This window comes from Esox lucius, chromosome 18 (assembly GCF_011004845.1).
Source record: "Esox lucius isolate fEsoLuc1 chromosome 18, fEsoLuc1.pri, whole genome shotgun sequence".
NCBI classification, from domain to species: domain Eukaryota; kingdom Metazoa; phylum Chordata; class Actinopteri; order Esociformes; family Esocidae; genus Esox; species Esox lucius.
In genome coordinates this window covers 2,661,136-2,675,413 of record NC_047586.1, presented here as the reverse complement: position 1 = coordinate 2,675,413, position 14,278 = coordinate 2,661,136, and the positions used below count along the sequence as shown (strand labels likewise).

General features: G+C 44.5%; 1 protein-coding gene across 2 annotated transcripts; it reads right to left on the bottom strand.

Annotated features, from left to right (window-relative positions):
• Positions 1 to 2,629: 2,629 nt before the first annotated feature.
• Positions 2,630 to 13,156, bottom strand: gareml (GRB2 associated, regulator of MAPK1-like). Of its 2 annotated transcripts, XM_010883166.5 has the most exons (8): positions 12,732 to 13,156; positions 10,758 to 10,898; positions 8,372 to 8,502; positions 8,105 to 8,270; positions 7,230 to 7,444; positions 6,119 to 6,769; positions 4,859 to 5,019; positions 2,630 to 4,134 (listed from the first exon to the last, which is right to left on the bottom strand). In XM_010883166.5, the coding sequence occupies exons 1-8, from the start codon at positions 12,844 to 12,846 to the stop codon at positions 3,552 to 3,554; spliced, it is 2,163 nt and encodes a 720-aa protein (XP_010881468.1). In that variant the 5' UTR covers positions 12,847 to 13,156; the 3' UTR covers positions 2,630 to 3,551. The 2 variants fall into 2 exon arrangements, with proteins under 2 accessions (XP_010881468.1, XP_034143544.1); XM_034287653.1 differs by lacking the exons at positions 10,758 to 10,898; positions 12,732 to 13,156 and adding an exon at positions 8,661 to 9,803 and having other exon boundaries at positions 8,372 to 8,498.
• Positions 13,157 to 14,278: the final 1,122 nt, after the last annotated feature.

Here is a 14,278-nt window from a genome sequence, read left to right as displayed (position 1 = left end):
GAGGCCTGTTCAAAAATGAATTATGAAAATAAAATGCACTCACTATTGTACTGTAAGTGCTTGGTATATTTTCACAAATGTCATAGAGCAACAACTATGATATAATCACTACTGTTACAGATGTAACACAACTATGACATCATCACTATTGTTTAAGAGTAACAAGACTTTGACAGTATCGCTACTGTTAAAGAGTAACACATTTATGACATTAACACTACTGTTACAGAGTATGACTACCATTTAGCCTAAATTTTTTTACATAAATCTCATGACTAATACTCTCCATTTCTCTTTCACTCTTCTCCTTTTTCTATCCTTCTATCTCTTCATGTCAACCTCTCCTCTGACAGACAATCTCTTTCACTTTGAGCGATCTAAGGCTTTCATAGTGGGAAATGACCAAGCTATGCGCTGTAAGTCAGAATGAGATGAGATGCCTTCAGTCTGTTTCTAATTATCTTGTTGGCATTATTGTCCCAGGAAGAGCATGCAAAGATGAAGTGGTCCTACACAAGATCCTCTGCCAATGTCCCCATTGCCTTCTGTTCCAGAAACGTGGACTTTCCAGCCAGATAAAACGATTCTCTGGACACCTTAGAAGCATCTTTGTGCAACTCTCACCACAGTATGAGGTTATCGAGCACACACTAAACATAATTTGCTTTGCTGTTATTACATTTACCCACTAACACCTGAAATCCTGTGATTTCCACAGATTTATTAGGATCCTGTGCAAGGTGGACTTGTTTTCCCCAAGGCGGGACAGTTTGTTGTCGTGTTAACGGTCATTCTGAAGTTCCACACTGAGAGTTTTCCCCACCTCATTTTTTCTTTGTCGGGAAACCCACAGTGAGAGTCTACTTGTTGAAGTGTGGCCCTGTTTGACCAAACCTGTAAGCCTGGTTTTGTTATAAGTCATGGGTAGATTAGCCAGTCCTTAACTGAATGCATTCTGCCATAATATGTCTATTTTTCAATATTAGGTTTTTCTTCACCAACCCCTATTTTAAAGCATCTGCCTGTGGCTCTGCATTTGTATCTAAAAGCATAATTATGAAATAATTAATACATTTAAGTTTCCTTACCTAAGTGACCTTCGTAATAATGTTTAATCTGTAGGTGTTACAAAGCAAACACTGTAATCATAATAGGTGTAATTTGAAGCACATACACCTACACACACTACACACCATTTACACACACACACACACTACACACCACACACACACACACACACACACACACACACACACTACACGACCTACACACACAGAGGGGTATTAGTAATTTGAACAGGAATATATATTTTTTTCAGTAGTCTAGTAAAACCTCAAATGTGTGTGTGTGTTAGACAAGATAAGTGCTCAGTAGAGAGGTTATTTAGTTCTCTATTGACCTTTGACATCCTTAAGACAAGAGCACAGTGGACTTCTGGTTAGAGAGGGTCTATGTAACATGTAGTCAGCTATTTCATGTTCATTCCTTCTTTCTTTACATTATCACACAGAGCACTTTTAAACATAATCTTCCTAATTTTTACAGTCTGTGTGGTTAAACATCTTTATCATCATTATTATCAAACAGCCAAGAGAAACGACACTACAGCAGCCCTTACCACAGCAAATCATCACTACAACCCCCTGTAGCAGCCATCTGTTACCATGGAGACCCCCTGTAGCAGCTAGAGGTTACCATGGAGACCTCCGTAGCAGCCAGAGGTTACCATGGAGACCGGCTGTAACAGCCATCAATTAGTAAACTCTACAGTCTATATTTACAGCAGAACACACTCTGTCCCAATGGTTATTCATCCATAACAAAGTACACTAATCTCCTCAGCTCTTGTCCTTGTCTTCTCTCCTTGTCCTCTTCTACTTGAGGGAAGCAAAGAAATTATGTAGAGACAGTATGAGGAAACATTCTGGTAAGAAAAGTGCCGTCTCCTCACCAGCAGAGAAGGAGAGAGTAACTGTGGTTTCTTCAGCCTGCTGCAGTTCTCAAATCACCCTCCAGGTGGGAGTATAGAGTCACAATTTCTCCAACCAATCAGAAGGCACAAAGCAGCTTGTTCAACCAATCAGAAGGCACGCAGCAGCTGGTTTATCTAATCAGAAAGCATACAGCAGCCGATTCAACCAATCAGAAGGCACATTCAGGATGGTTCTATGGTAAACAGGTACATAGTAAGACCAGTCAGCTGTTTGTGTTGTTGGAGGGCGCTCGGTTTGCAAACAGGAGATGCCTGGATTTTGTCTGGGCCTTGTTAGCACTCAAAACATCAAAACTAGCTGTGGGATTTGAAAGCAAAAAGACCATCAAATTGAACAATTTCAGGGTGCTTTTTGTACCCTAATCAATCTGACATTATCTGTTGTGTTTCAGTTAGTGAAGACATTCTGTTGTGTTTCAGTTAGCGACGACATTCTGTTGTGTTTCAGTTAGCGATGACATTCTGTTGTGTTTCAGTTAGCGATGACATTCTGTTGTGTTTCAGTTAGCGATGACATTCTGTTGTGTTTCAGTTGGTGATGACATTCTGTTGTGTTTCAGTTGGTGATGACATTCTGTTGTGTTTCAGTTAGCGATGACATTCTGTTGTGTTTCAGTTGGTGATGACATTCTGTTGTGTTTCAGTTAGCCGTGACATTCTGTTGTGTTTCAGTTAGCCATGACATTCTGTTGTGTTTCAGTTAGCCGTGACATTCTGTTGTGTTTCAGTTAGCCATGACATTCTGTTGTGTTTCAGTTGGTGATGACATTCTGTTGTGTTTGTTAGCCATGACATTCTGTTGTGTTTCAGTTACCGATGACATTCTGTTGGGTTTCAGTTAGCCATGACATTCAGTTGGGTTTCAGATAGACATTAGTTTGTGTGCCTTTTAAAAATGATTAAATTCACCTCGAGGATGAATAAGGCAGGTGCATAATGCTATATTTTAATTGTTTTTCTACAAACTACAACTGGGAAGGGAAGGCTGCTCGTATGAAAGGCTGCTTTGTGATTACAGACATACAACATCATCTGTTCGAAGGGTTTGTCTTTTGAACTGTAATTTATCCAATTTGACTGTTAAATTCAATGGGTGGACTATCAGTGCCTGCCTGCCCTGACTTGAATGGGAACTGCCACCTAGCGACCATCTAGGGAATATATTTCCATGAAAACAAAAAGTCAAACCCATAGTTTCGAATCAGTGTGTGGTAGCTCACAAAAATGCGGTGTAATTCAGAAAAAGCGACCAGCAGCACTGGTCCTCAAAGTACGTTACTGTACGAAGGCTGTAAGAAGGCCGAGCTGGGGGTGGGCCTAGGGGGAGTCAGTGCCCTTTGGAGGGCCTGATGGATGAAAGATGGAAAGATCATTTATATCGTGAATGTAGTCTCCAGTGAATTGGGAAGTGCTGTAGCACAATAAGCCCTTCACTACAACGGCAAACAACACCTATGCCACTAACATACTGTAGATCAGCATCCCATGGTTTTGCAAAACGAGCGCATCTAGTGTGTGTGTGTGTGTGTGTGTGTGAGGGACAGAGTGTGTTTGTGCGTTATATCTTAGGCCTCCAGCCCTGTATAAACTGTGTGATCTTGGTGACATGTAGTCGGCTAAGGTGGAAGTCATGAGACAAGGTCTCCTCGTCGAGCTGCACCAGGAGGCTCCCGTCCACGCGCTCTCTCTGGAACACCCCCACTGCTGCCTCTGATAGGCCTATGAACCTTAGACTGGCAGACACCTCCTCCAATGAGAGGGCGGAGAGGTCAGTGGGTGGGCGCCATGCAGGGTCACTAGGTGGCATTGACTCCTCGCAAGTCCCACCTCCCTCGGCACCTCTGGAGAACTCTGCTGTCTGATTGGCTTGTGCAGGCTCCGGGGAGGGGCAGAGAGAGGGACTAAGGCGGTTAAAGGGGTTCAGTGCTCCAAAAGGAGCAAATCGACTCTGAGGAGGTGGTGGCTTCAGCCGGGAGGAAGGCTTATAGCTCCAAGGCTCTGCCCAGGTGGCCTGTGCTGGCTGAGGATTGGCCGAGCTGTCAGCCGGGAGTGTAAGAATTGGCTCATGGCTGGAGTGAGAGGGGTCAGTCCAGGAACAGGGATAACAGTAGACAGACGAGTCAGGAGGAGAGATTGTACAACTAGAATGAAATGGAGAAAGAGGGATATGAAGAGAGGAATGTAGGGTGATTATTCATTATACCCTTTCATTTTGAGACCAACGTCACTTGTACCAAATACATTTTGTGTTCCTAAATTAAGGAACACAAAACATACTACATGCAGGCAGAAAATGAACAAACACATTAATCCATAATTAGGTACATTGTTTCACAAAAGTTGCAAGAACTACTCAAAACTGACCCATGCTGATGGATTGACAGTGTCAAGAGGGCAGCACAATTATGCCCTTTTCTCCATACAGTTAACAACATAATTTGTTCTAAAAAAAAGATGTGCATTAGAACTGCAGTAGAGTTAGTGCTGTGACCTGTTCTAAAACCTGACTGGTGCACAACACATTTCCCATATTAGAAAGATCTTAACTGTTAATGAATCAAATATTTTGAAGTGCATCTTAGCATTTCGGTCACAGTGGTCAACACCTTCATGAAGGTCTGGGTATGGGCCATGTTCCAAACCTTGGTCTTGGTACCAGATATATTTATCTGGTAAAAATGTAGCTTGATGTAGTCAGGGGGCAGATAGCAACAGCAACAATGAATGAAGCAGCCTGATTGAGCTTGCTTAACTGAGATTATACAACTCAGTAGTGCATCTAAATTATTTATCCCAGCAACAAACCTTGTATACATACTGGGGCTACAGTTGGTGTCTGTGTGTGTCTGAGGAATGTGTGTGTACCTCTCTGTTGTTCCAGAAGAGTAGTAGGAGAGCTGTGTCCGGGGGAAACGGGGCGGGACCGGTGGGCTGGGGGCGGGACTAGGACTGGATGGGGAGGAGTCTCCTTTACAGCATCGAGGAGGAACTGGAGGTGCAATCAGGAACCGACACTCTTCTCTCACCTACATACACACCCACACACAAGCACACACACAGAAAAGCACACACACACAAAAACATACACACACACACACACACACACACACAGAGAAAACCACACACATACAAACAAACAGTGGTTTCTATAGAGCCAGAAGAAGCACCAGCTGAATGTGCAGGAATTCAGAAGTGTGTGTGTGTGTATTGGCAGACTCGTGAATGTCAAACTCTTTCGACCTTTACTTCTCAAACACAGTCTTCAGCACACACACACACAGATTGGCTGCTAGGACAAAATTACAAGGAGCAGCATGTGTGTGTGTGTGTGTGTGTGTGTGTGTGCGTGTGTGAGACCAGTTCCAGTAAGTTTGTATCAATAATTCAGACTCCTGACTTTAACAACCGGATGGAGAGGGAGGGAGGGAGGGAGGGAGGGAGGGAGGGAGGGAGGGAGGGAGGGAGGGAGGGAGGGAGCAAAGCATGAGGGTGAGGAATGCTCAGAGACACAAACCTGGTATTAGCAAGTAAAAACATAGATATAAATACCCATCTCCCCCGTCAACATGACCAGACCACTGCCCCTTCAACATAATCATACTACTGCACCTTCAACATGACCAGACCACTGCCCCTTCAACATAATCATACTACTGCACCTTCAACATGACCAGACCACTGCCCCTTCAACATAATCATACTACTGCACCTTCAACATGACCAAACTACTGCCCCTTCAACATAATCATACTACTGCACCTTCAACATGACCAAACTACTGCCCCTTCAACATAATCATACTACTGCCCCTTAACCACGGGGTTTAAAAAAACACACCATTCCAAAGCATTATAGTCACAAACCACACATTGTTTAAAGCTTTAAATACTGTCAAAAATGCTGTAGAATGTTGTTGATTACATGATGTTTTTTATATATAGTGATTGTGAATAGCTGACCAAAACGGGAGTCAGGGTTTAGGGAGAAAAGTTGTCCAAGTAAAGCATGGATTAGGGACAAAAGTGGGCGAAGTAAAGCACGGGTTTCTGAGATAATGGTCCTGGTTCAGATATTTAGATTGTTCTTTTATGGTGATTCAGAGATGATTCAGAGATGGAAACTCACTGCGTCTGATTTTGGAGGTACAGGGGGTGGAGTTGAGACCTGTGTCATCATGGCAAGGTGGGCGGTCCCCAGCGATCCATCCACTGACGGAGAGGAATGAAAGGAGATTAGGTTTGGCTCTGCTTTTCCCAGGACCTCCGCACTCTGATTATTCCACAGCTCCTCGTAGGGGATCTCCTCATTGGTCTGCAGTTCAGGTTCTGGCCAATTGGGAGAGACATACTCTGAAGCCTCCCCCATAGAGTCTCTACAGCGCTGCGATTGGCTGAAGTTGTCTGTAACTCCGCCCCCAGCAAAAACACACACAGACAGCCTCTGGGATTCCTGTGTCGACACACACACACCTACTCTCCGTGGGCTCTCGCACACTCCATCCTCGCTCACACACACTCGCTGCACACACACACTCTCTTCGCTGAGTTCTGGACGCGTCTCTCGGACGGCCCGGCTATAGCCATCAGGGTCAAAGCTGGCGTGTTGCCGTAGCAACAGGCTGTCCATAGTTGCCGAGGGCGTGGCCACAGAGAAGCGGGGCATGCAGCGCAGTAACAGGAAGTGAGAGGGGACCAGCTGAGTGGGTCGCAGGACGAGACACAGAACCACTGTTTTACTAACGATGTTCAGCAGCTTGTAGCGATGCCCCTCTTTCACCTGGAGACACACACACGCACACACACGCGTTAGTCCTTTTATTCACTGGGGACCTGAGACATAATTTGACCAAGAAATTCATGTCCTATTCCCTAGCCCTAAACCCAACCCAAACCTTAAACCAACCCTAACTTTAACCTAAATGTACCTACGTTTTATGGCTAAACCTAACCTAGCCCAAATGCCTAACCCTAAACCTAACCTGAAATCCTGTAACCTAAAAGTAATCCCAATCCCTACACCAGGGGTTTACTGTCTTTGTGAGGTCCTCTGGTCCCCACAGGTACACAGACCTGTATCACACACACACACTCACACACACACTCACACACACTCTCACACACACTCTCACACACACAGACACTCACACACACACTCACACACACACACACACTCACACACACACACACACACTCACACACATGCAGCTCCACCATGGTTCGTGACGGCCGTGTCTCACCACATGTCGGTCGTAGGGGTTCTGTGGCGGTCGGGTTGGCACAGTAACGTTAACGGGCAGCCGGACCCTCTCAATGATGCTGCGCACTGTGTGGTCAGCTCCCAGCATTCCCTGCTCCAGCGGGGAGCGCGTGCAGAACCGCCCTCGGCAGGCGAAGGGCAGAGAGACACTCTGATTGGACCGGTGGTTCATGCAGACCAGACAGGGAGTTTTGCCTGAGTAACAGAGAAATGGATTAGTGTGTGGGGGGTCTGTCTGTATGTGGTAGGTGTGTGTGTGGAGTGTTTGTTTCTGTATGTGGTGTGTATGTGTGTGTGTGTCTGTATGTGGTGTTTGTGTGTGTGTGTGTGTGTGGGGGGGGGGGGGTCGATGTATGGTGTGTGTGTGTGTGTGTCTGTATATGGTGTGTGTGTGTGGGGGGGGGTTACATGGTGAGTGTGTTTCCATTGTGAGTGTGTCTGGTGTGTGTGTGTCTGTATATGGTGTGTGTGTGTGTGTCTGTATATGGTGTGTGTGTGTGGGGGGGGGGGTTACATGGTGAGTGTCTTTCCATTGTGAGTGTGTCTGGTGTGTGTGGGTGGTCTGTCTGTATGTGGTAGGTGTGTGTGTGGAGTGTTTGTTTCTGTATGTGGTGTGTATGTGTGTGTGTGTCTGTATATGGTGTGTGTGTGTGTGGGGGGGGGGGGGTTACATGGTGAGTGTGTCTGGTGTGTGTGGGGGGTCTGTCTGTATGTGGTAGGTGTGTGTGTGGAGTGTTTGTTTCTGTATGTGGTGTGTATGTGTGTGTGTGTCTGTATATGGTGTGTGTGTGGGGGGGGGGGGGGGGGGGGTGTTACATGGTGAGTGTGTCTGGTGTGTGTGTGTGTGTGTCTTACTGCGAGGGGTTTTCCCCAGGCGCCTAAGAAGGGCACTCAGTCCAGTCTTCTCCCTGGTGGGCGTGGCCGTGAGAAGCTCCGCCTTCCCCATGAGTGACAGCTCATCTCCGGCATGCAGTGTCACGCTGTACGACTCACTGTCTTCACTAAATTCCCCTGAAACCACCTGTGCACACACATACACAAAACACACACAAGTATTTGTGATTTATGGTTCGGTATTAGCGCTGTGCATGTAGCTCCTCCCCTTCAGCTCCGCCCACTGACCTTAACAGTGAAGCTGATGGTTTCCATGGTGAAGACTCGGTCTGGGAAGGCTCCAGCCACTTCCTCTACGGAGGAAAAATACTGGACGGGATCCCTGACGTCCCTGTCTTCATCCACAAGACGGAACCTACCTACACACACACACACACACACACAGACACACACACAGACACACACACACACACAGACAGGCAGGCAGGGTTTGTAGTCACAGGGGAAGAACTGTCTAAACGAGTTCCCCAAAAAGCTAATATTTAATCAATTTGTGTCTGTATGATGAATCTCTCACCACATGGCTACCTCTATTTCTTAAGAGCTTCCATGGATACCTACAGCAGACAAACACACAAGGACACAACACACACACGGACACGCAACACACACACACACAAAACACACAAAGATACACACATACATTATAGGAGGCATCTAAGTGAACTCTGACCTCCTCTCTATAGGCCAATCCGAAGCTGACAGGATTGTCATGGTAACTGTTAAAGAAGCTTCATTCTCATGCTGAGCAGAGACATATCACCATGGCAACACACACACACACGCACACACACTCTCTCGTACACACTCACACAAACACACTGCTGCTCTCTCTCTCTTCTCTTTCTCTAATCCAAGAATTCCGGCTCTGGAGACAGGAATAATGAATCCAGACACACTCACACACACAAAGTCAGACAAAGAGAGAGCCCCCCTCCAGGGTACAGAGAAACAAAAGAAGCGCAGCTCTCCATCTCCCTCTCTGTTGATCCAGAATAACAGACAGATTTCTCCAAATGTCTCATAAGCACCAGACCATCTCCTCAAGTACTCGGGAATTTGGATGAAAATCTGTCTTTGAAAATGCATTGAAAAAAGAAAATCAGAATTAAATTTAGTTTTGTTAATATAATTAAATCCTGCCTCACTTCCCGAAAGCAGTAAGAAGATTGTTCAGGTACTGTTCCTCATTTTATGGTCACATAACCGATATGTTGTGTCTGTTTAAATCTGTCAGATTCAGACCATCACTTTACAGTGGCCTACAATACAGGGGCGTTGTTAGCAGGGATGTCCTGGTTTTATCACTGTAGTGACTCAGAGTGTTTTTTTTAAAACAGAATAACTTTGGACCAGGAGCCAGGATGGGTAAAATATTGATCATGTGGGAAATGTTATTTTCACTCTTTCTGTGTTTGAAGTAGATCCCCCAAAATCGTTTTTTGTTTTGTTACATTTAGTCTCATCCATTGTTTTTAACTACGTAATGTGTCTAAGCATGTTATAACGTAAGACCAAAACTCCAGACCAACTCATATTACACCAGATTCCAATTCTGAATGATATTTCTGTACATGATAAATCGACCAATCATTTTTAAGATCAGACAGTGAGGTCCATTCAACCGATGACATAACGGACTCCTCCCGTTAGTCCTAACTCCTTCCCTAACCCTAACTCCTCCTCCTCTTAGCCCTAACCCCTCCTCCTCTCACCCCTAACTCCTCCTCCTCTTAGCCCTAACCCCTCCTCCTCTCACCCCTAACTCCTCCTTCTCTCAAAGTAAAATCATGTTTATTAAACCATTATTATGTCATGATAATTATGTCATGTTTGTACTGTCGTTTAAAATATCATAACCTAAACTTCCCCAGATATCATAATCTTTCCATAAGGGTCCTCGGGCAACTGTTCTGCACAGTCCTGGAGACTATCCCCACAGTCGCTGCCATGTCAGCTAGACTGTTCAGCGAGTTATAAACATGTCAGAGAGACCATTTGCGCCCTGCACTGTCCACAAACTTCTCAGCAGATCATTTTGTGTTAAATTGACAAGTACGTATGTATTAGTTTACATATTTTATTACAGTTAATTGTATTATCTGAATGTGCTGAAATTAAACTGAAAATGTCCAAAATACAGCTGAAATCTACAATGATGTAAAACAAGTGTTAATTGCTCTCTCTAAATCTAACATTGCTAACTGTTAGTTTGGACAAAATCAACCCCATGACTTAAATTGCAGCTCACTTTCAGGAAATCTTGGAGATAAACCTGATTTACATTTTTTCTGGTTTGACAGCCCTAACAAAAATGAATAGGGGTCTGGGGTCAATCCAAATGGAGATGGAAGTCAAACGGGTGACATCACCATTCCATCGTCATGCCAACCGGAGGAGGATTCCCGGGAGAGGAAGTGTTAGGATCCGGTTACAGACAGAACATTTAGGAATGTCTGCATGCTCACACACACACACACACACATTTCCACAGGGCTAGATGACCTAACGCAGAAAACCCTGCAAATCAATCAGAGAAGAGTTCCGGAGAGAACACTGATAGACAACCGACTGACGCAGCAACTTCTGTGTGTGTGTGTGTGTGTGTGTTCACCCTGGTACTGTAGCGGTATGTCTATCTTGGGTCCGATGACGTAGTGGCCCTCCTCCAGGGACAGGGCGGTGACTGTGGTCCACTGGCGACAGGAGTGGAGCAAAACCACATCGTCCTCAGACAGACCCTCCACACACTCCCCTGGAGACACACACACACACACACACACTTTAATTTGCTGAGATTATTTGAACTGGCAATAGGTGAACTGAATGCTATCTGTTACTGGCTTAGAGGTTTGGACCACTTTATTGGTCTTAAAGTTGATACTTAGGGGAGTGTTTTGTTGTACTGTAATTCCAAAAAGTAATTATACGTTTACAGCAACAGTGGAGTGATGGTCTCCCGGTATTGCCTGCCAGTGTTGTGAATGGCTGTGATATTCGTGTATTGATTTCTCCCTGCAGTTTGTATTCGTTCACAAAATGGGAAGGCTGTTTTGATTTTGTGGCTTGGGAATGTAAAAATCTGAATTTCTTTGTTGCGAAAATTCTACACAGTTTTTATGTGTTGATGTACAAAAAACAAACACACTAATGTAGGCAAGCATGTTACTATCTACGCTCCTGGGAAATTGTACATTCTAAAACTTTTTTTTATTTTCCAAAATTATTATAACAATATTCACAGTAGTACTCCAACTTCAGAGCGCTGAAATATCAAAAACAGAAAGTTCTCTTTTTTGTACTCCACAGGCCTTTATTGAAACCTGTTGCGAAGCTCTTTTAAAGCCTTGGGTTCGCTAAACGATGATGACCGAGTGTAAGTTAAAGCGAAGTCCTTCCTGCACTGTAAACAGCCGTGGTTTGATTTCATTGTTATAATTGTTTTGTTTTCTTGTCAGTAGCTGCAAGCTGCTGGGAGCTCTCCTACTGTATGCGGATTGTTCTGAAGACATCAAGAAAATATAAATTCAGGCTGACCAACACCTTTCACCTGCAACTGAATTCATTACACAGCGTTGATTCTCAGTAGAATATTTGTCAATTTGTCCATACAGTAGTTGGATACATGCAGTTTATTTTGCATCATGCCTTGTTACTCTAGCAGTCTAAATAATGCGGTGTATGTTCGAATAATACCTTAACACACATCTTACCAACGTCAATGTCAGTAAGTACTGGAACAACAAACACGTAAATAAAACACCCAGTGGTCAAGCTAACACCCAACATTTATGCCTGAAATTAACCTGGACCTAACGCTTAACACGTAACCTTTAATGGCTAAACCTTAAATTCGCCTAAATTCTATCAATTGCCCAAACTGTGAGTTTGACCCTAAGCCTAATCTGGAAATTGACATTGTCCTCGTGGGGACCGACAAGGACCAAATAAGGGCATTTTGTTCATGTTTTGCCATCCATGTGAGGTCTCCTCGGGTCCTAATTTGATGTTAAACCAAAACACACACAACAGCATGTCATTCTAGACATCTGATCCAAAGGGGCGTAAATTGCAGTGCCTGGAAGAAGAGTGTTTTCGGTTTAAAGGAATGGGGCTTTTTTGTAGAATGTCTGAAACTTGGCAGTCGTTTTCCTCGCGCTTCTTGTTAGTATTCAAAACACTCACCGGCAGATTACATCATTTACATATGAAAGGCAGAGCAGCACTTTACCGATACAACAGTCACTTTGTGGTGGTTTGGCTAAACTGTTTAATAACTACCTGGCTTCTGTGAGGTTACACGTAAGACATCCTTAATATAGCGGAATAACTTACATCGGCATACCTCAACACCTTTAAGGTCTACAAACTACATTTTATCCAATTATGGTTCATCTCCACAGTTCCACTTTCAATGACGCGCGTAAAACTCCGAGACAAATCGTTACCCATCTCGGCGAGGCTAACCGTCCCTGAACAACTTTCAGAGCGAGCTTAGTTTAGTGTTTATAATATATAATAATATCGGAAGATAGAAGGATGGTGAAGGTTGAAGGACAGATAGGTGGTGCGTCCTGGAGGGTCTTACCGGGCGCCAGACGGACCAGGCAGGGCAGGCGGACCTTGCTGACCACAGCATCTAACGGAACCGACGCCGGGCTCCACGAGACCTCCGACAGACTGGCCCAAAGCTTCTCCATCATATGTCATACCGGCGGAACGTCATCATACCCCACACCTCGCTACACCGGGGGAGGCCCGGGGGTCCGGGTTAGTGCGGCTCGAATAGGGAGCCTCGCCATTTTCTTTTTTTTATAAAGGGAGATGATATTGAGTGAGAGAGAAAGTGCACTCAAGGTGGGGGCACCGGGGCGCGCGGGCTCTGTTCCTGTGGGAACACTCGCGCCGACATATCCTCCTCCCATTTATGTCTGTCTGTCTCTCTCTCTAACCCAGCGCCTCTCTCAAAAACAGCCAATCAACCGCTCCTGTCGACGCTGTGGTAGAACCACCGGATGAGGCTGATAATTTAAATAGGCTAGGCAAGCCTATTGAATGCGCTTCAAATCCGAGGCAGCCGTTTGTGATCCGACAGCCAACTGTGATCGTTTTGGGATGAATCACATCGGATAATTTCACACACATCATTATTGGCCAGTTGTGAAAAAAAATATTAACATGTAACTGTCTGTGCAAGCATAGCCAATGGAATGCACAAAAACATTTTTCTTCTACAAAACCATCGAGGATCGAAGAACTGGCTTGGATTTTGTCCCTGATTAGATGACAAAGAATGAAAAATAGAAATTGTTCAGTCTTTCGTGACTGGATTTGCCTACACCGGCTTTATAATAGCCCTGATTTTCTTTCCGCACCATAATAATATAGGCCTGTTTGTGTATGCACATACATATATATTTTTATGTGTTATATACCACAACTTTTAGCCAAGCCATGGCTTCTTGGCTTTATATACTAATTTGTCAGTCTGGCTCCTGAGTCACTTGGCGGTGGCTTGCTGTCCGGTAATTACTGTGCGGTAAATGGCCAAAATGAGTGACCTAAGAGATTTCTTGAAGTCGATCTGCAAGTGTAATTTCTGACTAAAATCAGTCATACCACTATATCAGTCGGTAGCCTACCGGACCCTTCAAACTAAAAACCTAATTGATGCACTGGTTTAAAAAAAAAAAAAAAAAAAGAGTATACAGCACTTTAAATAGGAGAGTTAAATGCCAATTTAGGAAAAGTCTGCCTGTTGAATCACAAGAAAGATGTAATCTCATTGGCATAGCTAGGTAAACGGAAGAGCGGACTGGTCTGGTGCTTTAGTGCAGAGCCTCCCAACCTTTTTCAGTTACTGTACCCCCAAAATGTTTTTGCACTGCTTTCAGTACCCCTGAAGTACCCCCTCATGTTAATTTCACTAGTAAGTCTATGGTGTCATGAGTGTTTTCAAGTACCCCCTGTGGAGAGGCCAAGTAGGGGTCCTAGTACCTCTGGTTGGGAACCACTGCTTTAGTGAGAGACCGGTTAACTCAGACAACACGTAGAGGTTATTTATTAGCTATATCATTTAAAGTCATGAGAAAATTTCAATTGCAAGTTAAATTGTACACAAAATAAAAAAATTGT